General features: G+C 49.8%; 1 protein-coding gene across 3 annotated transcripts in view; it reads left to right on the top strand.

Moving 5' to 3' along the window:
* The window catches only part of SMG6 (SMG6 nonsense mediated mRNA decay factor), a 230,580-nt gene that overhangs the window by 190,477 nt on the left and 14,993 nt on the right, over nt 1-25,110 (top strand). For all 3 annotated transcript variants that reach the window (XM_032429307.1, XM_032429306.1, XM_032429308.1), the window contains 2 exons: nt 16,990-17,166; nt 20,920-21,066. In XM_032429307.1, the coding sequence (XP_032285198.1) occupies nt 16,990-17,166; nt 20,920-21,066 (324 nt within the window). The remainder of the gene's footprint in view (nt 1-16,989; nt 17,167-20,919; nt 21,067-25,110) is intronic.

Here is a 25,110-nt window from a genome sequence, read left to right as displayed (position 1 = left end):
GTGCTTAACAGTTACATTGTCCCAGGATTCTCCTATAATGGAAACCCTCAAGTGAGGGTTTGTGAGCCCTTCAGAGAACAGCAAAAACACTTTGGAAATAAAACGCTGTCCTGGGCGTTCCAGCACTTCCCATGCTGGCCCCCTTCCGGCACCATTCCTTTCTGCAATCCCACCCTGCTCTCAGTCCTGGCACAGAGTCTCACGAACATGCCACCTGCCTTTCTCTCTCTCTGGCCCCATCCTTTGGCTGCTCAGTTTATTTTTTCCACATCCTCACCCTCTTCCAGTTCCAAGCTAAATAACCCTCACAGATGGCTTGTTCCATCAGAGCTGTTTAAGAACACAGGACAGTGAACTGAGGTCCTGAAGGAGCTGCCAAAGCCCAAGGCTGCCCTTCCTACGGAGGTCCAAGACAGCTTTGTCATCAGCTCCCTAGAAGTCCGTGGACAGCAAGCAAAAAAGCTGGCAGGTTGGGTGGTGGAGTATCTCTTTAACAGTATAATCCTCTAGAAGCTAGCAACTAGTTCTCACTTAGATTTACAAGTCAGAACCTGGAGCCGGATACATTGCATACTCCATTTTCCACAGAAGACAGAGCACTTTGTAGTTGGCATTTCTCCCCCACTTTTTTACAGCATGGAAACCCAACAGGAAATGGCAGTCCCATTTGTGTTTTGGATCGTGGTTTGAGTCCTTGCTGAATCTCTTTATGAACTCCTGCAGAGGTCTAGACCCCTGCCCTGCCTGACCTGGAGGGCGGTATTCCCAGCTGTCAGCACATCCTTGGGAAGAGGGTGAACTTCAGACACCTATTAGAAATCCTGCAGATGAGAGGAGACCCAGAATTTCACTATTTCTTTCCTGTCAGCAAGGACATGTAAGTTTCCTGTCTGCCTTGTCATCAGCTTTGGAACACTTTTCTCCTACATCCCCCATGCATGCTGTGGTCTATAAGCTTTTGCCCCCATTCATTATCCCAGCACCCTCCTTCCCTCTGTCATAATCAGATGTGTCTGGTTAATTTTGCCCTCATGACAAGACGGCCTTTTCCTCGTCCTCACAGTTATTCCTGTGGGACTTAAAGCCTCTCTTGATCATGGTCTCCCTCTCTTTCCCTTCCTTCTCACTCCCCTCTCTGACTGTACCCTTTGTGAGTAGGTTCCTCTGAGGTCACTGAGGAAGGGCAGTCTGTGCCATTTGCCACTCTAGGAGTCTCTTTTTCCTCAGTAAGCAGAGTTCCCTTGAGAGACCCCTTCCCTTCCTCTACTAAAAGCCATGTAATGGGGCAGAGAACAATAGCATGTGTGGAGTGGTCTGGCTAGACAAAGGGAAGTTCACTCTCAGCCACAGAGAGCAGACAGTTAAGGAAGCTTCCCCTGGAAAGAAGAGACAAGGAAAGACAAAATTCTGTGACAGGGAAGTACTCCCTGAGAACTCAGTCAGAAATCAGCATCTCCTCCCTAAGCCTGATCTTTCTACCGAGAACTAAACAATTGTTCTTTCCCTTCTCTGCCTTCGTATCTTGCTCCAAGATCAAGAGTTGCCAGATGAACAACACACCCTGTTGCTCACACAGTAAAAGTTTCTCAGATTAACAGATTTGGGGAGCCTTTGGGTGCCAGGTGGACGGAGGCAACTTTGATTTCCTTTTTCTTGTCCCCATGCTCCCTGGTGAACTTTCCTCTTTACAGTACATCCAGAGTTCAAGACTGTACTGCAGAGAACTTTCTGGGGACACTCATATATAGGTCTTAACTTGGCATCCAGCAGTGACAAGTTTCGCATATTCATTCAGTTCATCAACTGATCAGCTAAGGTCTTGCCCATACTGTGTCCAGAGAAATGAAATTAATCTGAATGATAGAACTCCTTTTAGGACAGATACTCTGAGAAATTTTAAATTTCAGTATCTTGGGGCACCTGGGTGGCGCAGTCAGTTAAGCGTCTGCCTTCAGCTCATGATCCCGGGGTCCTGGAATCGAACCCCACATCAGGCTCTCTGCTTAGCGGGGAGTCTGCTTCTCCCTCTGCCTCTGCTGCTCCCCTTGCTTGTGCTCTCTCTCACTCACTCTCTCTCTCAAATAAATAAAATCTTTTAAAAAAAAATTCAGTATCTTTGTTCTTGCCCATACTTAGCCAGGCATCCATTTGGTTTGTGTTTACCTGAATACAAATTCCTCAGAACTGTGTATTTTGTCCTGGGTTTGGGCCTTTGGGCTGCTGCTGAGCGGGGGTGGGGGAAGGGTATGAAAAGAACTTGAAGTAAGTCCCTTTCTCCAAAAGTAGCATTGCCTTCCTAGGAGGCTACAAAGTATAATGAGCACAGACTTTGAAGTTAGACAAATCTGAGCTTCAGTTTCCTCTTCCTCTTTCTGTCTCAAAGGATTACTGTGATAGTCAAATGAAATAACATAATGCCTGGCAACCAGCAGTTACCACTTCATCTCCACCACAGCTTTCCCAGTAAAATGGGATATTTCAGCCACTGAGAAGCTGTGACCAGTGAAAACTGCAGAGGAAGTAAAATGCTGACTTGTTCTACATACTGCTATCCTGAACCTCCTTAATGGGCTTCTTGCACACTCGTGAGCTTTTGTTTCTAGAATGTGCCCTGCCCTGAGTTTGTATTCTGATCTCCAGAGACCACTCCTCACCTCTTTGCCCCTTGGCTTTTTTTAAGGGGCCCTTCTTGTCTTTGAATCTGGCGAGAAGTTAGCCAGAAAGCTTGCCCTCAGCCTCCTATGGGGCAGGCTCACAGTTTTGGCTCATTCCCTCCAAGTGGCCTGGAGAGAGCTCCAGGGTGTCGGAGATGGCCATGGGAAAGAAATGGCTCACAAAAAGATCACGGTGTGTGAGCCAGCAGCTCCCCACTGCCGCTGGAGTAAGCTCAGTGAGGCCGCTGACAGGAGTCTTCAGAACACTAAACAGGTGATTAAAACATCAGTATAAGTCTTTCCAAACTTTACAGAAAGCCAAAAACTTAGTTTGGACACCAACAGAAATTTTCCGCTCTGGAGCTTTATAAACTGGTCTGCTGTTTCTTCCTCTGCTCTGTGGCCAGAGGGGAGCTCTGTGCTAATGATTCCATAAAACCCTCCCAAGTCCTCCTGAGTGGCTTATCAGATGAGAAGAACCGATACCACCTTTTTCCATCATGAATTGTCTCTAGCCTCTCACTTTAGTTCAGATTCTGAATCTTCAGCCCTTCTGAAAAGGCCCAGCCCCGCTCTTGGCCCTGTCCCCTGTGACAGAGCTGAACTTCCGCATCAAGGTCAGTGGCAGAACTGTCTTTCCTCGCCTCCTTTCCAAGATGACTGCCCAGAATCATAGAACCTTTAAGAACAGAAAGAGACCTTCAGAATCATCTGCATTTTACAAACAAGGTTCAGTAACTTGCTCAAGATCACATGAGTTAAGAAAGCATGCTCTCCTAGACCCTGCTCTCCCCCGACCTGTGGCACGTCAGCCGCCTGCGGGAAAGAGACCACGCCCAAAGGAGGTCAGTCTTCAAGCCCTGAGCAACAGGAGACTGCCCGCTTTGAACTTCTGTACTAAATCAGACCTTTCCCCTTGTGGGGGCTGTGGGAGTCTCTGCCTGACGCACAGGTAAACGCTCTGGATTCATTGAGAGCTATGGGCAGTGGAACACGATTAAGAGCAGAGGCACATGGATGGAGGGATGGGGGAAATAGGTGATGGGGATTAAAGAGGACACTTACCATGATGAGCACTGAATAATATATAGTATTGTTGGATTACTGTATTGTACACCTGAAACTAATATAGCACTGTATGTTAACTATAATGGAATTAAAGTTAGAAACTTAATTTAAAAAAAAGAGCAGAAGCACATTCCAGCTGCTGCGTTTACTAGCTGTATGACCTTGAGCAAGTTACTTCTCTGTGCCTTGATTTCCTCATCTGTAAAATTGAGATAATGACAGCACCTACTACGTAAAGCTGTGGGGATGAGATGAGTTGGCGCATGTAAAGTATTTGGCATGGTGCCCGGCATGTAGCAGCCATTCACTAAGCGTTCGCTCTAGCTGGTAAGGAGGAGTGAAGCACACAGCAGGTTCTGTTGTTATGCCTAAAGCCCTGTGACAGAAAGCTCTCCCAGGAAGTGGCTCCGTGAGGTGGCATGAATACTAGGCTAGGAAGTCCTTGCATCTGGCTTCAGATCTCACTAAATTTACTCAAGTTTGTTTCCTCTTCTCTATTATCATTACCTAAATGTAATAGTAACTGCTTCATAGGGTGCTGAGGATGGCCAGATCCTGAAAGTGCCATGGAAAACGTAACATGGGATTTTTTGTTGCATTATGAAGAATGGACTAAAATTGTGACCACCTTCACCTAGCCTTCCAGCCTTTAAAGGATTTGATTCTCAAGCTTCATTGTTCATAAGTACCTGGAACACTTGCTTAGAGTGCACATTCCAAGGCCCTAGCCCTAGCAACACTTATTTAGTCCAAAGTGGAATCCATGAGTCTGCATTTTTAATAAGCTCAGTATGTGATTCCGATGCAGGTGTTTTTTAAAATGCTTTTTACTGTTGGGGCACCTGGGTGGCTCAGTCAGTTGAGTGTCTGCCTTCAGCTCGGATCATGATCCTGGGATCGAGCCCTACCTGGGGCTCCCTGCTCAGCATGGAGCTTGCTTCTCCCTCTTCCTCTGACCCCATTTATGCTTGCTGTCTCTCTCTAGTGCTCTCTCTCTCAATTTTTTTTTTAAATGCTTTTTAGTGTTTAGAGGCGTAGAAAAGGGAACTGATTATTTCTTGAATTTCTTCTATGTCCCAGACATTTACCTTACTTAGACCTTATCTCAAACTGTGGATGGACTTTAGTTAACTTTAGTTAGCCAAGCTTGTCTTATCTCCAGCTGTGAAGCATGGGCCACGCGTAAGATTCAGGTCTCTAGATGTAGAACCTGAAAATATGACTTAATGTGGCCTTTCTACCTCAGCCCTAATCTCAGAGAATTTCTGTGTGCCATATTTTTAATATTCCATGGGGAGTCTCGAGATATGGCTGCAGTTTTTTCTCAGAGCATGACATTGGTGCTTTGAAGAACATAAGTCTTACCTCTTGCTGAGTTGTGTTATGCCTTGCCCTGGGGCAAGAGCCTCCAGTTAAGACAAGTCAAAACGTGCCCAGAGCTTGGCTTGTTGTGGTATCTTATTTCAAACCCAAAACTCTGTAGGCAGCCTGTCAAAAGAGAGCACCTGTCCCTTACTGAGCCCAGACCTCCATGGGGAGCACCACCCAAAGCAGAAGGTAGCATCTCTGAGTCTGTCCAGAGTGTCTCTGTTGCACAACACAAGTGGCATGATTCACATACTGTGCAGTGTGGCTGGCTTCCCTCCACAGTCATGTTGTCTGTGTCGTCCACGGACCCAGTGTGTGTCAGATGCTGCAGATAGATTTTTCTTTAAAGATACACATACATAAGTGTGTGTGTGTGTGTTTATACAAATTACAGTGCCTACCCTCAAGAATCTTACTTAGGAGAGAAAACAGGACAGATTAATGGGAGAAAAATACTGAGAAGCATAAACAAATCAACATCAAATTTACGGATGTCATGAATTTGAGAGGGAATGCATTCTCAGGTGACAAATTGAGGATCCAAATAGAACTTGATAAGCTACAATGAAAGAAGTAAATAACAACTTGAAATCAAATAGGAATAAATATGAAATCCTACCTTATCCCAAAAGTCAGCTGCACATAGCAAGCAGCAAGCAGTACAATAATAAATAAACAGGTTTTTTTATATAGTACGTGGAGGCCTCAGTGAAGGACTGTTTAAAAGGGAATAGTAAGGGGGCGCCTGGGCGGCTCAATCGTTAAGCGTCTGCCTTCGGCTCAGGTCATGATCCAAGGGTCCTGGGTTGTGCATCTGACTCTTGGTTTTGGCTCAGGTCATGATCTCAGGGTCATGAGATTGAGCCCTGCATCAGGCTTCGTGTTCAGGGGGCGGGGGGGGAATCTGCTTGAGATTCTCTCTCTCCCTCTGCCCCTCCCCCCTCTCTCAAAGAAATAAGTCTTGAAAGAAAGAAAGAAAGAGAAAGAAAGCATGCCTGGGTGGCTCAGTAAGTTAAGCATCTGCCTTCGGCTCAGGACATGATCTCGGGGTCCTGGGATTGAGTCCCATATCGGGCTCCCTGCTCAGCGGGGAGCCTGCTTCTCCCTCTCCCACTACCTGCTGCTCCCCCTGCCTGTGCTCTCTGTCTCTCTCTGTCAAATAAATAAAATCTTTTTAAAAAATTGATAAAATAAAATTTTAAAAGGGAATAGTGGAGGACTTGCACTTAGTGCAGGGAGATATTATTTAGCCATTTATGTGAAAACAATTTGGGGATTTGTTGATTAAAGAGTTCACAATGTGGGGGCGCCTGGGTGGCTGAGTCAGTTAAGTGTCCTACTCTTGGTTTCAGCTCAGGTCTTGATCTCAGGGTCGTGAGATCAAGCCCCACGTCAGGCTCCATGATCAGTGTGGAGTCTGCTTGAGATTTTCTCTCCCTCTCTCTCTGCCCCTCTCCTGCTTGCCCTCTCTTTCTTTAATATAAATAAATAAATCTCTGGGGGGGGGAGGAAGCTCACAATGTGTCCTTATTACAAAGTGGTGAACAATAAAACCAGTACAGTTTTGGCCTCAATTCAGAGAACTGAGGTATCCATAATGGAAGAAGGAAGAGATGTTCCATCTGTTCCCGGCTGTCAGATCACACGTGGGCACTCATCTAAGAGACATGTTAGTCTTAGTGAAAGTCTTAGTGGAAGAATAAGCAGGATGTTGAGGAGACATTTGAAGTGAGGGACAGTCGAAGGAAGTGCGACTGTTTAGCCTAAGGAAGATATAACACAGCCGACTTAAAATAATTTGAGGCCAGTCAGGTAGAAGCAGAATTTGGGCTTTTTCACGTGGCCCCAGGGAACAGAATTAGAAGCACCAGAGGGCGAGTTGGGCTTAAAAGGGGTAGTCATTTCTACCAATTAGAAAAGTCCAAAACTGAAACAGGTTCCCTGGTAAGAAACGAACCCCCTTCTAGAGTCAAGGTAGTAACAGGCCCCTCCGACAGCATGGCCAAGAGTGGAAGGCAACAGAGGAAACAAAGAAACCTGTTAAGTAGGTGATAATAAAATTACTTACACGGTTCTCAAACAATAATAGGTAGTGATGGTTTTAAAAGCTTCCCCAGGGACTTGCGTCTTCTCCACCTGAAATACTCAAAAAAAGGTTTGGGTCCCTAGGAGATGATATGGAGGAGGTTCCAGCGTGACTCTGATGACCGGTAACTCTCTTGTGGCGTGGAAGTAATACACACGCTGAGGGCTGCTGATGAGGTCAGAGCAGGTGAACGAAGTGGAATCCGAGCCTGCAGGTGCTGAAGGGACGCCCGTGGGCTTCGGAGAATTAGTGTACATTACTCTGGAATCCCTCTCTGGGCTCAGAGTTCTGTGAAGTCAAGGATTGCATCTGCCTTGCTCTGTCTTATGTGCCCAAGGTGTCTAGCATATAGTCCCTGTCACATAGTAGAGCCTCGGAAAAATGTGTGGGCAGTGGGCTGGCACATTAGATAAAACTTCTTTTTTGTCTTTAAGATTTTATTTATTTGGGAGAGCATGAGCAGGGGAGAGAAGCAGATGGAGAGGGAGAGGCAGACTCCCCACTGAGCAGGGAGCCTGACACGGGGCTCGATCCCAGGACCCTGGGATCATGACCTGAGCCGAAGGCAGACGTTTAATGACTGAGCCACCCAGGTGTCCCTAGCTAAGACTTCTTAAGAAGAAAGACTTTTTCATGAAACTTAAAGGTGTGGGAGTTAATTGACTGCATAAAGGCAAAGTCACCGTAGGTTGGGGGAATAACCTGTAAAGTCCCTCAAAAGGGAGCAAATGGCAGGTGGGGGAATATCAAACAGGGTTGCCTGGGGCCTGGAGTTGAGGATTACGTAATAACAGCAAGAAGCCAGAGTGGTAACATACAGTAGGGAGGGGTGGGTCGGTGGTTGAGGGCTTGGACAGGTCATGGAAAGCATTAAGAGAGGTTGGGATTTCATCTTGTAGCAAGGCTGAGCCCAAGGGAATTAATTCTCCATCCTGACTTCCTGAGGACCCATCCACCTAAATGGGATAAAGGAGCAGGGTGCCAGGTCTCTACAGGGAGCTCTTCTTCTCCTCCTCCTGCCTCCTCCTCCTCCTCGAGGGAAGAGGAAGGAGGATTCGGCCCCCCGTGTGCTGTAGGTAAGAGGGCCAGAGTGATGTATTTCTGTCTTGATACAGGGCATCTTCCATATACCTGACCTGAATGTGACCCACCGCCCACTGGAGCCAGCCAGGACTTTGTTTCCTACTGAATACTCAGAGTCTGGAATAGTGCCTAATGCACACAGTAGGCACTTAGTAAATACTTATTGAATTGACTGTCAACTAAATGTGTTGAATGCTGCAGATGTCTCAGAGAGGATACTCTCCCTGACACACATAAAATAAAACTGGGAACAAATTTGGTGAAGGAGCTTGAACACAAACCTAAAGGGTGGCCCCCCAATCCTGGCTGTTTAGAAGGCAAATAAGAATGTAGCTCAGAGTGACTAGAGCCCAAGATGTAGTGCTCCTGGCCCAGAACTAACTGGCAATGTAGAAACAAACTGCATGTGGATATTTGCAGGCTGAGACAGACATGAGGACTTTCATCCCCAGGGGCTGAGCTTGTAGCCTCCCCTGCTGGTTCAGTAAGTGAGGGCCCCAGCGCCTGTGTTCCAGGTTTCAGAGCAGCTGAAGCCAGCCAGACCTGAAAGGCTTGTGTTGGCGGTGCCAGTGTCCGCCTCTGACTCCTGCCAGTGTGGGTGGCTGCTCTCAGAGCACTGTGCAGGGGAAGCGGATTGGACTGCAGCCCAAGCTACTGCTGCCTATGCTTTGCTGTCTGCGACGGGCTCATGTCAAGAATATACCTTGTTCATTCAGCCGGAGCTCAGAGCTCTAGAAGAGGATAGTTTTCTTTCCATGAGGGAACCGTTCAAGAAAAGCAAGCTGTACTTTGCTCAGGAGAATCCAGACTCCTGTCTGGCTTTGGTCAGAATTCCAAGCTCAGGCAATTCAGGTGGGTAGAAAATGCCACATTGGGGATTTTCTCATCATTTCCTTTGTATTGAGGAACCTGGAGCAAGGATCCAGCTGGGTCTCATTTAAGGAGGATATCATTAACAAAGACAAAGCCACCACACAACCCCAAAATGAAGGGACCAGATGGGCAAGGCAATCATGATATTCAGTACAGGATTTTACTTCTGTTGTGTGAATTAGTGGCAGGTTTGTCCTAAAGTCCGGGGCCTCTAGAGTCCCATTTAATTCGTGTCTATGGTTAGGTCTAGGAATCTTTTTGGAAAATAGGAAGAGGCACAACAAGAGAGAGGCTGGGCCTTGCCTCCACCAAGTGACCTACCCAGCAGCCTGGATCCAGTACCTTAGTTCTGAATAAGATATTTCAGCAGGTTCAACAGCCAGGTGAGCATTCCAGGGGAGTGCCAGCCCCATGCTTCCTTCCTTACCTCCGAGTCTGGCTTCCACACATCTCTGAGCAGAGTGAGGCAGCAAGGAAGAAAAAACAACAGCCATTCATTTATCATTGGCCCAGGCACCTTGCTAAATATTTGATATGCATTATTGCTTTCTTTTTTTTTTTTTTTTTTTTAAGATTTTATTTATTCATGATAGAGAGAGAGAAACAGAGGGAGAAGCAGGCTCCCAAGGAGCAGGGAGCCCGATGCGGGACTCGATCCCAGGACCCTGGGATCATGACCTGAGCCGAAGGCAGACGCTTAACCATCTGAGCCACCCAGGCACCCTGCATTATTGCTTTCAAACCTTAGAACAACTTGAGCAAACAGAGGCTCAGAGATGCTAAGTAACTTTGTCTAAGGATACACAGCTAGGAAGTTGTAGTTAAGACTTGAGCTCGGCGGGGGGCAGGAGGCTGGGTGGCTCAGTCAGTTAAGTGTCTGCCTTTGGCTCAGGTCATGATCTCAGGGTCCTGGGATCAACCGCTGCATCGGGCTCCCTGCTCAGCGGGGAGTCTGCTTCTCCCTCGCATGCCCTCTCTCTCTCTCTCTCTCTCTCTCTCTCCCTCCCTCTCTCCCGAATAAATAAATAAAATCTTAAAAAAGAAAAAAAAGACTTGAACTTGGGGTGCCTGGGTGGTGCAGTCGGTTAAACGTCCGACTCTTGGTTTCTGCTCAGATCGTGGTCTCAGGGTTTTGAGATCAAGCCCTATGGCGGGCTCAGTGCTCAGTGTGGAATCTGCTTGAAATTCCCTCTCCCTGCTCCTCCCGCTTGTGTGCACGTGCACGCTCTCTCTCAAATAAGTAAATCTTTAAAAATAAATAAAAATTAAGAAAAAAGTCTGTACTTTTTGTTAAAATTCAAGGGGTGCCTGAGTTGGCTCAGTTGGCTAAGCGTCTGATTCTCCATCTCTGCTCAGGTCATGACCTCAGGGTCATGAGATCAAGCCCCACATTGGGCTCTGCACTCTGGGGAGAATCTACTCGAGGATTCTCTCCCTCTCTCGGTGCCCCTCCCCCTGTCTCACCCATGCTCTAAAATAAAATGAATAAATAAAATATTTTTAAAAATTAAAAAAAAGACTTAAACTCAAGTCTGACTATGAAGCCCAGATTTTTTTTTTTAAGATTTATTTATTTGAGAGAGAGCACGTGTGCCTGGTGGGTAGGGACAGAGGGAGAGAGAGAATGTCAAAGAGACTCCCCGATGAGCAGGGAGCCCAACGTGGGGCTCACACCCACAACCCTGAGATCATAACTGGAGCCAAAACCAAGAGTTGGACACTCAACCAACTGAGCCACCCAGGCGCCCCCAAAGCCCAGACTCTTTATCAGCCCCCTTTATTGCTTCAACTTGCCTCTTTCCAGAATGGACCCATTGTTCCTTCTCACTGCCAGTGTACGCTTCACAGTTCTGTTCTCTCAACTCTCCCTCCAGGGTAAACATAGTCTCCCTTTCAGTAGCCAAGTACCTCTACTTTTTGGAATATACAGTAAAACTATTATGGTAGCCTCTTCTCTCTGCCCCAAGTCTTCCCACCTAACCATTTTGCAGTTCCCACCCACCCCTCTCTATGAGATGTACGGGCAGTGCAGGGGTGCAAGTGCATGCACACACACACACACACACACACACACAGTAGATGTGGGTGAGGCGAGCAGGCTGCCATACCAGTCTGTGCATTGCCAGCTGATGGGTAATGGCCCCCATTGCCTCCACTAGGAAAAAAAAAACAGCTGTTGGGACCAGCCACGTGGGTTGGGGTGGCTGCTGTGGGTTGATCGATGACATTAGCATCTCATCTTGTGATTCACTGACCTCTCAACTAACACAGACTAACCATAAGACTCAGGAGTGCTGGGTCTGGACATTGGGATCAAAAGTGACTGAGGGGAGGCGCCTGGGTGGCTCAGTCGTTAAGCATCTGCCTTCGGCTCAGGTCATGATCCCAGGGTCCTGGGATCGAGCCCCGCATCGGGCTCCCTGCTTGGCGGGGAGCCTGCTTCTCCCTCTCCCACTCCCCCTGCTTGTGTTCCTGCTCTCGCTATCTCTCTCTGTCAAATAAATAAAATCTTAAAAAAAAAAACAGTGACTGAGGGAGGGTAGCTGCCTTGCATAGATATGGGGCCCTGCTGCAGCAGGGATAGGGAAAGCGTGAAATGCTGATTGATTCCTTTGGACGATATGCCCAGGGGTTGTCAGGTTATGCTTCCAGCACAAGGACCCATGTCTCTTCTCCCTCTGTCCCCTTTATCATTCAGTACCTGCATAGGTCTCCTTTCTTTCCCCTCTGACCTGTGACCCTCTTTCACAATTCAGTACCAATTTCTTCTGATTCAGGTAGGCTGCCAATGTCTGTCTCCCCATTGTAAGCTACTTCCTGTGTCTTCAGAGTCCTTGTGCATCCTTATGGCCAGCTTGCCTCCTGCCTCTGGAGTCTGCTCCCTGCCTGGAAGCCCCTCCCTCTAGGAATGTGAATAAACCACTTCCTCTGTCCTCCCAGCTCCAGAGGATTCCCTGTGTCTGAACTTTCATTGGCAGACCTCTTAGGCTGACCCACCCTTGGCCACTACGGAATTGTCCTTCCCACCCTGCAGGCTCCTGTGAGGGTGAGTTGTGAATAACTAGAGGTTCCCAGTTTGTGAAAACACTTTAGTCTGACGTTAGCTTCTTGTAGCCAATCCTGTAGGCTTGGCTGATTAAAGATGATAATTAACCCATTGCTAATTGACCTCAGAAGCCAGCCAAGCAGCCTCTATTCACCAGCCTTGGTGGTGGATTTGTAGGCTATTTTAAGCTTTCTTAATAATCTTAGCAAGACTTCACTTTCCTGTCTGCATCTTATTTGCTCTAAGGACATTCCGTAAAATTAACAAGCTATAAAGTTTGATTGAAGGTTTCAACAAATGTGAGAATAATTGGCTCCATTTAGAGAAACGAAAAAAACAACCTGTAAAGTTTGTAGAGGAAAACCCATGCGATTTTTCTCTTTAAGCAGAGGAGCAGTAGCAAGTGGGACTTCTTTAAGACCAGAGAAAATAGAACTGGCTGATAGTAGGGGTTTAAATTCTGATTCCCCCAAATCAGAAGTTCAGAAAAAGAAATTTTGCAAAATCTAAGCAGCCACTGTTGTGCTCTCGTGCCTTCCAAGAGGCCTGTTTGGAGATAACAGGAACCCAGGCAAGATTGCATGAGCCCCTTATTCCCTAGACTTGCATCCAGAGACCTGGTTCAGCTCTGTGACGCCTCCTCCTATTCCTTGGCTACATGGGCACGGGGAAAGGAGGAGTGTCCTCCCCTCCCCATGGCAGCTGTAAGGTGTTAAGTCTTGCAACTCAGAGTACAGCAGTCTGTGGTACCTGGTGCTCAGTTCCTTTACTCTCTCTCACCCTCCCCCATCTTCCTTAACTCAGCTTAGATCTCCTTTTCTGTTCCTTCCAGGGCATGTCTGCCCAGGCTGGGCTTGTCCCCTCCCAAGTGGCTATAGAGAGTTTCCAGAGAACTCCATTCCTTGCTTATCTACCACCCCACCCCACCCCCCAAGGTACCCCACACTGGTAGCTCAGTCTGCCTTTTCTCTTCTCTGTTAACCTAGAGGTTTCTTTCTGCTTTCTACAAGACCTAACCTTCCATGTCGCTCCAACCTCCACTCACCCTGTGCACGCTCACACTGTATCTCTAAGGAACTGAGCCTCGGACAGGCCAGGCTCTTGTATCGCCTTGCCACATCTCACTTTCAGTTTTCCTTTCTGCTTGGTTCTTTGCGTGTGGACCTGATCCAGTGATAACTGGAGCCCTGAAGCTAGAGGTTTCAGTTCCCAATGGTGGGGCTCGTTGCCTCAGATGGGCTTCAGGGGAAGGGAAAGGGGCTTTCTCCGGGTGCCTTTCTTTTAGTTCTTCCCTGACCTAAAGCCCCAGTTTTCTTCTCAAAGCTGATTAGAGTGATTTGTATGAGACATTTTGTCCATCAACTTTGGAGTTCCTGGTAATCTCCTACACAGTGAGTCTCCCTCCAGAAAAGCCAAGACTACTACTGAGAAGGTGCTGGGTCCCAGGTTCCCTGGGGTATTCCCTGGCCAGCAGCCCTTATACCTGCCTCTAGCTCTAGGCCAACCCAGCCTGTTAATAGCCCAGAAGGAGCCCTCCTGCCCAGCTCTTTCTCCTCTAGAGAATCTAGAGTTTGCCCAGAGCTGCAATGTACAGATCACTTACATTCTGTGTTTTTCATTGATATAGAATGGAAAAATGTACTCATGAACAGGGCTATTGTGGAGATTATGTCATAGACTTTAGCTGGACTCCCTCCTCTCCAAGCAGGGAGCCCAGCTTTAACCCCTGTCCTACCAGGAAGTCCTCCTTGGCCAGCCAAAGATCATCTTGGAGTTGGCTCTTTGTGGGTGGTTTGAAGGGTTTTTTCCATCATGATGTCTCTTATTAACCATATTTACACTTTTTTCCCTGACTCAAGTGCTGGAGGCTTTATCTGGGAGAATATTGCCATGAGCCTCATGTAGACTCCGGGACCAAGAGAACTGTAGTCCTCACCCTGCTGGGCTCATTCCTCCTGCCTTAAAGCAGAATGCTTTAGCAGATAGACCAGCGGGCTAGAGACAGAGGCTAAGCCCCTGGGCAAGCCCTAGACTTTTGTGCCTCAGTTCCCCCATCCACTAAATAACTAGAGGCCCATTCTCACTCACAGTGCCCTTTGGAAACCTAAGGAGCCCGCACAACCTTGGCTGTCCTCCCTACTAGTTGGATTGCAGGGGAAAGAGTTCACAATTCCAAAAGGCTAGGTGGCTTTTCCCTCTGCAAACGCATGGAATTCTCTCCACACTTCTTAGTGGTAACTCAGAGACCCCACAGGATCAAAACCCTTTGAGAATCAGCCAGGAGTGCCCTTGCCCTGGGAAGAAACTAATGGCCATAGCAGACAAGATCCCCAAGGAAACCATGTTCCTTCTAAACATTTGGGTGACAATCGAAGGTGGGGGGCACTCCATTTTGCTTTTGTGTCCATGTGAATGACAATCCCCACTGATCCCCGAAGGATGTGCTGCAGGCAGGCTCAGGATGTCTGCGTCCCTGGGTCCCGCTGTGCCCTGGAAATCCCCATCTCCAGGAGTCCCATGTCCACGCATGTGCCCTTTCTCCCTCTTGGCCAGGAATCACATTCTCTTCCTGAGCCTCTGAGCATGCCACCCAGTGCATGCTAGAACAGCAGGAACTCTCCTCACTGCCCGTCAGTGGGCACACACAGCCATGGACACACTCTCCTCTTCTGGGCAAATTTCTGCTGCACACTTGGCAGGAGTTCCTGCATTCTTCTCACCATCCAGGTGATGCCAAGGACCATGGCAAGCTTTTTCTCTGTCTTCCTCTCACCCCTCTACCCCCACCTCCTCTCCATTCAGTGGTAACAGCCTCACACTGAAAAGGAAAGTCCTGGACCCATTACATAATTCTCCATCGTGCAAGCAGTAGCTGGGGCATAAGGTCAGAGGTCATAGTGGGGTCAGGTGGCTGACACACACTGTAACGACAAGGTGGTTAAAATTAGACCACAGAGAGGAAACTGGCAGTCTTGTGGAAATGCAGAAGTTTCCTCTGCAAGTGAGAGGCTGGGGATGCAGGGAGGCCACTGTGCGTGCTGCTTGCCGGGCCGTTACTCATTGCAGCTCTGTTCTTTAATGCGTTTTAGCCCCTGCTTCTGTATTTCTAGCCTTTCTCATGACATGTTTGAACACATGCAATGGAACCTGTGGTTACCTGCCCTGGCCCAAGGCCAGGACTGGACACCCCAAACTCAAGATGGCTGTCCCTTCCTAAGCCTTCCCTGGGTAGCTGAGCACCTGTTAGGTCAGGTGGAGGTGGTCAAGGTCCTGAGCCTGAGATTCAGGCCTATAATGCTCCCAGGGCCATTGGTGAGGGTGAGCAGGGGCCACTCCCAGCCAGAGAGAAGAGCGGGTTTGGCACAGAGAGACAGCAGAGGACAGAGTCACGGAGTTGGAGTCCCAGTTGACTGGTGTGTGTTGCATTTGCCCTGGCTAGCCAGCTGGCACAGTAGTGCTCATTTCCCCAGTGTCCTAGAAGACTTGGACCGTGCCTGCCTCATGCCCCTGTGGTACCCAGCCGAGCCTCCCCATGCCTGTCCGTCCTCCCTGTGAGCCTCCTGCGTGCCCCACTTGTCTTCAGCACCCCTTGACAGGAAAGCAAGTACAAGATGTATCCTTTGCTACCGGTGGGATTATTGTCCAGGTGAGGGACATATGCACCTGTGAAACAATGAGCAAACAATCAAAGCCAGTCTCCAAGTTAGTACTTTACAATGTGATATCGACATCGAGGTCGCTTTCACGTTCTGGAATGGGGAGCACTCTGCAGGGGCTAGAGTCAGTGCTGATGAAGGGGTCATGGTCTTCACCAGTCTCCAAGCTCCAGATCAAGCAGGGCTCCTCCTCTCCTTTGGAGGAAAGGGCCCCAGGGGCCAGAGATGAACAGCAGGTCATGAGAGGGTGCGAGCAGCACAGATGGGTTTGCAAGTGAGGACACACCTGTGTGGTCTAGCAGGAGAAGGACCCCAGACAGAGTGACTATGGAAACTTCATCTGAGACACTTAGATTTGACGATTGCTCAAGATATTGAATTTCATTTCAGCTAAATCAGCCCCAGCTTCTCTGACAGCGCTGGCTTACATGCTGATGTGGCCACATGGGAGCAGGATGGCGTGAAGCCCTGGAGGAGCAGAGCTTTGGTGAAACACCCCCTACCTGCTTTGCTTGCCTCCCTTCTCCTGACAATAGTTTCCTGCCTGACCCCAATCTCTTGAGCATGAGAAGCTCTTGGGTGGGGCAGGAACCTGTCAGGGGAAGCCCAAAGTGATCTAGCTGAAATGAAACAGCCAAGAAAGCCCTCATCATTCATTTTACACTCAGGCTGGAAGTGCTCCTCTTGGGAGCCTGGAGAGGGGAGCTGGGAGGGGAATGGAGAGTGGCAGTGAGGGTATCAGGAAGCTGTGTTCTGGGAAAGCCAGTGTTCTACGCTCCACCCTTCCTTCTATCAATTAAATACTAAACTTAGACGAATGTAATTTACTCTTTTTTTATATCAGGCCCTCAGCAGAAGAAAGGCAAAAGGCCTAGAGGGCACCTGTCGTTGGTCACGGGGTTGTCTGCTCCCCCAGGGATGACCTAAATAGAGATAGTGACTTTCTTCCTCTAGAGGAGCTTAGCCCTCAAACCCCCGCCCCTGCCCCTCCTTCACAATCCCCTACACCCTCGAAGTCCCACTTGTCCACGCTACTGCCTTATCCGGTAACTTTGACACGCTTCTCATGTGCCCCTCTGCCAGCAAACAATGCCTGTCATCTTCATCTTCCCTTTCAGAAAATGCTGTTTCTCGTCTCTCCCTCTCGCCCTGTAGGTTATTGCAGCCGACTGCAAAAGGGTCACAGTGCTGAAGTATTTTCTGGAAGCCCTTTGTGGACAAGAAGAGCCTCTGCTGGCATTCAAGGGTGGAAAATATGTGTCAGTGGCACCCGTCCCAGACACCATGGGAAAGGAAATGGGAAGCCAAGAGGGAAAACAACTGGAAGATGAGGTACTGTGCAGGGAGAGCCCGCTGTGGCAGAGGGGAAGGCTCCCCACCCCCACCCCCACCCCACCCCTGCTCTGCCCATGGCTGCCTCTTCTACCCGGTTATTTATAACCACTCAGAGCAGTATGGATGTGGACGTGAGCAGCCAACTTCTCAAGAGTGCACTCTGCTGGTGCCCCTTCCTGCCAGTCCCACCCCAGTGTCTCCATCTCACTCTGCTACGAGTTCCAGATGCTTCTTTTTAACGTTGCATTGGAGAAGGGAGGGAAAGAAAGAGTTTAATAATGTGCAGCTCGGGAGGCTTAGGAAAGGGAGTGGGGGGGGTGTTAGGGTTCAGGCTGAGGATCAAGTTTATAGATGTGTGGAGCTCAGCGCCGCACAGGCCTGAACTCCAGCCTCCAGCACACGTACAGGAAGAGCTGACATTGCTGGCCCCGTGTGGAAAATCACCCCCTCCCCCGGCCTATTCTCCCTCCCTCCCTCGCTCCCTCCCTCCCTCCTGCACATCCTGATGTGATTAAGGAATTCTCCTCTTGTTTGTTTGCCCTTGGTTGTTCCTGTAGCCCTTGCTTCACTCCAGACCATGTGTATATGTGTGTGTGCGCACGCGCCTGTGTGCCCACCCTGGCTAAACCCCGCCGACAGTTGCCCTCCTGCGCATGTATGTGTCCTTTTGAGGGTGATTGTTGTCGTGGGTCTGTATGTGCTGGGTTTGTGTGTCAGTTTAAGTTGAACTGTGCCGCCGGCTTCCCCGCTGGCTGTGGGTTCTGAGTAAACGGGAGTGTGTGACAGTGTCGGCCCATGTACGCGTTTAATAGCACCGCCACTGCGCTGCTGTGTGTCTGAGTAACTCCAGGTGTGTGCGCACAGCTCGCTGTGGCCTGGAGGTGGGCTCTCCTTCTTTTTTACCCCACAGCGTTAAAGGCAGAGGAGACTTAGGTGGGAAGGGACGTAGGACTTCAAGAAGGGACGGAAGTGATTCTAGCCAGAGGCCAGGTCAGCGGCAGGCCAGCACAGTCATTTGGCCCACAGCAGTCTCAAGCGCCTGGTGGAGCAGGGTGGGGTGCAGGGATGAAATCAGCAACAGGCCAGGGAAGCCAGATGTCAGCTGGAAGCTGTCGTTTGTGATCGGAGGCAGTGATAGAGTGGCCACCTTTGGTTCAGAGTCTTCAGAGCAGCAGAGCCTTGGACTGGCTTCATCAGAATAGCTGGAGAACCCCACCCCACCCCTGATGACACAGGGCTCAGCTTCCAGGACAGAGGTGGTTCCAGGGATAAAGCTGAGCCCATGATTCCAGACTCCAGATGAAACCTGGGCAGGGAATAATGGGAAAGAATGAGCTGTCATTACGGGAGGAGGCAGCGGGCTTGCTAAAGCCATCGGGGTGTCCAGGCTTCAGGCGGGACAAAGCAGTGCCCCCCAAGCCCTGGGCACTGTGCAGGGAAGCATGGGTGGGGCAGCACCTCAGCCAGCTCTCTCACCCACACTTCAAGGCTGAGGCATACAGCGGAAAGGAAGCAAGGCCAGCTCTCCAGGATCGCTAGGAGAGGTGTCCTCTGGCCAGTGGAGCCTGCAGTACCGACTCCAGTTAGGCAAGTAAGGCCCACAGACGAGGACACAACAATGTAAAAGCCAAGGAAGGTCTCCGCCACTCATGAGGAGCAGACCAGCTTTTTGGGCCCAGAGTTTGGCTGTGCCACGCTCTCTTTTCTCCTAAGGCTTATTGACCAGACAAAGGTTGTGACCCACGCCGTGCTGCCCACTTCTTCCTTTTCCCACGAGCCTCCTGGGTTCCTTTATGTTAGTGGCCCCTGGGAAACCCTGCTTACCCTGGTCTGTGTAATTTCATAACCCTGCACTTCCTCGTTTGCTGTGAGAGCTGAGTGAACCTCAGACAAGCCTCACTGACCCCGTTTTGACCTCAGTCAAGCTCACCCCAAGCCCCATGATAACCCTGTGTATCCCTGGTCAGAGCAGGCAGAGGCAGTGTTCCCCCATGGGCTGGTCACCACCCTGTCCCACTCACTCCAGTTCAGGTTAACCCCACGAACAAGGAAGTAAATGTGTAAAGAGAGTCTTCCTCCTTCTCATGTGCTGGGCCCCCTGGAAATGAATCCTGTGACACCATAGCCTGTGGGTTGTGACATGCCCAGTCAGTGTAGACAGCGACCCAGACTCCTAAGACTTCTGGGATAGTGACAGTTCCAGCCATATGTTGAGACCCCCGTCTCTCCCGAAACTGCAAGACTGAGTCACTGAAGCTAGGTAGGGGAGGAAGAAGGGGGCGGTGATTCTGTTTCTTCAGATATCATTCTTCATGAGCAGAAGAGAGTCCTATTCCTAGGGATGCTGCCAAAACACCTGTCTTTCTACCCCCCTAGATTCTGCTCCCAAGACAGAGCATCAGCTACCCACCCACACACTTTACCAACCACTTCCAGCCAAGAGAATCCATCAGAATATCATCTTGAGATGGACAGTTAGAGGAGAGAGCAGACTGTGCCCAACACATCCCAGCTGGGCCTATTGGAAGCCTGGCAAAGCTGAGCCACTCGGGGCTGGTCTGGCCTTGCTGTCTAGAGTCCAGATCCCAGCCCTGTGCTTCTTGCCCACTCTTATTGCGAAGAGCACGTGTTTTGGAATCAGGCTCACTGCTCTGCCACTTATTAACTGTTATCCCTGAGCAAATTGTTTAACTCTCTAAACCTCAGCGTGTTCATTTATAAATTAGGGATGATAGTAGCATCTATTTCAGAGACCATCGTGAGTATTAAATGAGTTGATATGTGAAAAACACTTAGCCCAATTATCTGGCCAGTAGTGAGCATTCAGTAAATGGTAGCTGTTATTGTCATAATCAGTGTCATTATCGTCAACCAGGTAGAAGCACAAGAATCTTCTCCTACTAATCACTCTGTTACCCATGCTAATCCTGTCCCTCAGAGGACATGCTCTTGGGCAGCTGCATGTTCTCTGCTGACCAAGGTCAGAAGTGAGAGAGTGAGGAATGGAGCCTGGGACCACCCGGGGAGTGGGGGCTTCTGAGAGTGAGGCTGCAAGTGGGGAGGGCCATCCCTGGGGAAAGCTCCACCAGCCTGGCAGGAGGCTCCTGAAGCTAGCCAGCCAGCCGTCTCCTAGTCTGCCCAGACCCCGAGAGGGCAGCTGAGCAAGGTCATGTCATGTGAATTCCTGTAATGAGGCTCAGTAGCCCCCACACCGCCAGGCTGTGGTCTTAAAAAGAAATCAGGGCAAGGTCTGCTGAGCCACAGCATCTGCTCCCTGAAGCCATCTGGGGGCAGGGGAGCTTCTACGCCTAACTCCCAGCTCTTGGCCAGAATTGATTTCTATCAGATCATTAGAAGGAATTAGATTTAAATTGAGTGGTTTAACATTCTCTTGTTGTTTTCCCCCTTGGTGATACAAAATGAAAATAGGTTCAAAGCTTGACTTGGTGAGTGTGTGTATAAGCATGGAAGTATATGTGTGTGTGAGTGACTTCTGGTGTGGACCTGTGACTCTCCAAGAGGAAAGAGCCTGGAGTGCAAAAGGGAGTAGTTGGTGGGGAAAGGAGAGGTGGCAGCTTCTCTCTATTCCCTCTCTGCCTGAATTGGGGGAAGTGTACACCTTGGGGCCCTTTGAAAGGGAGATCCAAAAAAGCATGGAACTGGGAGCGCTGGAAGCACAGGAGGGGGGGTCTGGTAGGTGCCATGGGCTCACAGTCTCCTCTCTCCCCTGGCCCACTCCACCACCCAAAGGAGGAGGACGTGGTGATTGAAGACTTTGAGGAAGATTCAGAGGCCGAAGGCAGCGGGGGTGAGGATGACATCAGGGAACTTCGTGCCAAGAAGCTGGCTCTGGCCAGGAAGATAGCCGAGCAGCAGCGTCGCCAAGAAAAGATCCAGGTGGGGCCTGCCTGGGGAGGGTGGTTCCCATCAGGGTGGTGGCTGTATAGTGCACGACGGGAGTGTGAGTCGCGAGTAGGGATGAAGAGGACCCTCTCAGGAAGACACTGTCTTGCAGTGTCCTTTACTGGTTCTACCTATTTTCTTTCTCTGTCACCAAATCCTGGTAGCCCTTGTGGTGCCGGGAGTCTCCCTCCTCGTGGACTCCGAGGCAGAAGCAGGTTCTTCTCAGAGAATCTGATGAAAGCTTCTTCCCCAGTGATAATCTGTGAATATACACCCACACATACACAATCTTCCTCACAATTTCAGGGGTTTCAAAGTTCCCCTAAACCTTATTCAGATACTCCTGGAGAGGTCATAGATGCTCTGTAGGGCACACCTCTTACCAGGGAAGAGAATGTCATAGCCACAGTCTGCTTATCTGGATTTCCAGTGTAATGGCTGAGCCCCTCTGGACAGGACACTGTGGACCCTCCCAGAGAGAAACTGCTTCATCTCCATACAAGGTTCCTCCACCATCAGCTCTCTGTGGACCCATACCTGCCCTTGCAGCAAGTTTTTTTTTTAATGGCTCTCCCAAGTCTGTCCTTTTGCACTAGAAACTCACTTCCTCTTATCTAGGGCTCGGGACAGACAGGGAAGAGCCAGTCATGCTCCTCCCTTTAAGGACTGTAAGCATGGGGAAGCATCAGGACTCTTTAGGAATGTCTTGTTTTCAATCCTCTCTTCAGCCGCCCCTGCCTTTGGTGCAGGGCTTAGTGCATTGTGGTCAGACAGACCTGATCCTGTTCTGGGCTCCACCACTTACTGGCTTTGTGACTTTGGGCACATTGTTTAACTTCTCAGAGCCTGTTTCCCCATCTGTAAAATGGAAGTGGTAATAGCGCCTACCTCCTGGAATTGCTATACGGCCTGCGGGAGCCAGTGTGTGTACAGCACTCAACACGATGAATGGCACACAGTGTGTGCTCCTTAAATGGTCACTGTGGTCTGATAATTTGTCTGAACGCCAATCAGAACTCTACCCCGGGAAGGGGAATGAATACCAGTTGGGATCCATTGTTCTTGAGACATTCGTGTCCGCTTGCCAGTTGGAATCAAGTGTGTGATACCTCTGCCGGATCTTCATCATGGTGTGGCTGCCTCCTCAGCCCTTCTGGGGTCTGTACGGAACCCTCTGTTGTGGCCTGCAAAGCAACTTCATCCTCAAGCTGTCTTTCTTCCTGTCCTATGGTTCTTTTCTTCCTCATCATCAGTCTTCCCAAAGTACTATCTATACTCACCACCTCCATGTCTTGACCCTCAACCCAGCAGTTATGGAAACTGTTCTTTCAGAAGTCCCCAAGTAGGGGCGCCTGGGTGGCTCAGTCATTAAGTGTCTGCCTTCAGCTCAGGTCATGATCCCAGGGTCCTGGGATCGAGCCCTGCATCGGGCTCCCTGCTCTGTGGGGAGTCTGCTTCTCCCTCTCCCTCTGCCTGCTGCCCCCCCCCCCCCGCTTATGCTCTCTCTCAAATAAGTAAATAAAATCTTTAAAAAAAAAAAGAAGTCCCCAAGTACCTGTCTTTATCAGGTCTCGATCCCTGTCATAGTTAGCGTCTCTATAGCGTCAGGCCCTCCACCTGCAGTGAAGCTCAAGTGAGCCCTTGTCTTCTCCCTTTCTGTTGGCCACACCACCCTCCTAGGCTTCCTCACCACCATTCTCTTCTTGGTCCCCTCCTTCCTTTCTGTTACTTTCTGTTAGTCTCAGTGTGCAGAGTTGGCACTCAGCAAATATTTGTTCAGTGACTTAATAGACAGTAGCAACTAGAGAATCCTTTTAAAATTCCTCGCTGGCTTTTAACCCCATGTGTCTGATTTCTTATCAGACCCTCTCTGTTCACTCATTTATTTCCTTCTCACTTGTTCCCGTTGCCACCACTGCCGTGCTGGTCCACGTACCACCTTGGATTGTAGCGGGCGAGGCCCGTGCACTGCACAACGCCAGGGGTGCTGTTCACTTGGTAGTCTGTGAATGGCAGCTCCTGGAGTCGCATGACACCGGGACCCTGTCCACCTCAGCCCCTCTGGTGCACCTCGAGTGCATTTATCACTCTCTTCCCAGAAGAGCCACTACCCTGTTCGGAAATCGTCAGGGTCTTTGCTTCGCTGATAAAGTCTAATTCCTTACCATGGCATTGGAGGTTTTCCCATCTGTTCCCAGTCTTTTTCCAGCCTCTTCTCCTATCCCCAGTGAACCTTACTAGCTATATGACATTGGGCAAATTATTTAACTCCTCTAAAACTGTTTCCTCATCTATAAAATGAAAGTGGTGACAGCACCTACCTCAGGAAGTGTGTGTACAGTGCCTGTCCAGACAGTAAGGCCCTTCTACCTGGACAGCAACTCTAACTGTCCTCTCCTCTCACTGCCCTCTGACGTGCTCTACCCTTCCCCACTCTCAGGTCTCGGTTCATGCTGTTCCCTCAAACCAGGATACCCTTTTTCTGTTCCACGTTTCCTGTTACCTGTTGAAACTCTATTCTTCCTTCAAATCCTCAGATGAAACTTCTCTCCCCAGTGAAGCCTTCCCTGATACCCTCAGGAGGAATTCATCTCTCTTTGCTCAATGTTCCCGTGGCACTGATTTATACTTCATTTGTGATACTTATATCATGTCTCATATTACAGTTATTTCTGGACTTGTTCCCCGCCTCCGCCCCCCCACTCCCCCGCCGGTACTGTGAACTCCTTAGAAGCAAGTACCGTGTCTTCAGTTCAGTTTAATAAGTGGTGATGAGCATCCGCGAGGCTGGTGGTCAGGGGACACAGGAGTGAACCGAAGAAGCCCCAGGCCAGGGTGTACGGAGTGTACGGTGCATGGCTGAGCCAGCGATTTGAGGTGCGAGCGTGCGTGGTTGCCACAGGGGAGTACAGGGTGCCGTGGGAGCGAGTGCCGTGGGGGCATGGCCTTGTCGGGAGCACCGTGCTCAGCTTGGCCTCCCCAGCACCAAGCAGTACCTTGCAACCAGGAGGTCTTGTATGAGACTTGATGTCCGGTGCCGGCGGCCGCCCCTGCTCGGGAAGCTTGTTGTCCCTGTCACCTCCTTCAGAGCCGGCTGCTCAGGCCAGCTGGGGCTGGAGGTTGCTGTGGCCCCTTTAAGAACAGGCCCCACATGTACCACTGCTGGCGGCCCTGCCTCCTGTCAGCCTTCTTCCTCCAGCCTCACAGCCACAGGAGGATTTCTCAGCAGAGGAAAAATTCCCCCCTTCCTTCCCCCCCCTTTTAATGCCCGGGGCCCTTCACTTCCATAATTCTTCATTTTCCAGCCTTGAACGTAAGCCAGACACATCTGTCTGGCCATATGCGTGAACCCTGGAGTCTGTGCCGAGGTGGCTGTAAAACAGGGCCGGTGAAGGCCCTTCTGGGAGAGCACACACATGTGTGTGCCCTCAGGCCATTGGCTCCCTGCCCAGAACCACGGGGCTGCAGCACTCCAAACCCATGTTAACCTTTTCTTATTTTTCCTCTTTTTGTTTAATTTAAGGGGGGAAAATCCCAAGGAAAAGGTATAAATTGTCCTGGGAGTGGGGGAGAGGCTCCTAGCTGGAGAGGCCATTATTGTTGGCAGGTACCTGGGTCACACTAATACAATAAGGAAGAGAGGAGCATCGGGTGAATTAAGATTGGAGAGATGGGCTGTAAATTACACTGCTCTGAACTCCATCAGTCTCCAGGGGTGTTAACCGAGAGGTGTAAGGCAAGTCCCCAGCTCCCGGCGCCTTTTACAGATGCAGCAAAACAGGAACCACACATGTTTGGGGAAGGGGATATGAAGATGGAGTTGAAAAAAATCCTCCTGGCCCCCACGATGACTATAAAGTCCAACTGAGATCTGGGGCTGTGGCCACGCCCCCACTTCCCTTCTCCCACCTAGACGCCTGGGCCCAAGCTCATCTGTGGGTTGGGGGAGGCGAGACCTGGCCTCCGTCCGCACCCTGTCCCTCCCTGCTTCCGGCGGTGCACAGAGGCTGGTGAGTGGGGCCGAATGGAGGTCAGAAT

Source organism: Phoca vitulina, unplaced genomic scaffold (assembly GCF_004348235.1).
Source record: "Phoca vitulina isolate PV1807 unplaced genomic scaffold, GSC_HSeal_1.0 scaffold40, whole genome shotgun sequence".
Taxonomy (NCBI): domain Eukaryota; kingdom Metazoa; phylum Chordata; class Mammalia; order Carnivora; family Phocidae; genus Phoca; species Phoca vitulina.
The sequence above is the reverse complement of the archived record's forward strand: the minus strand, read 5'-3'. Positions and strand labels throughout refer to the sequence as shown.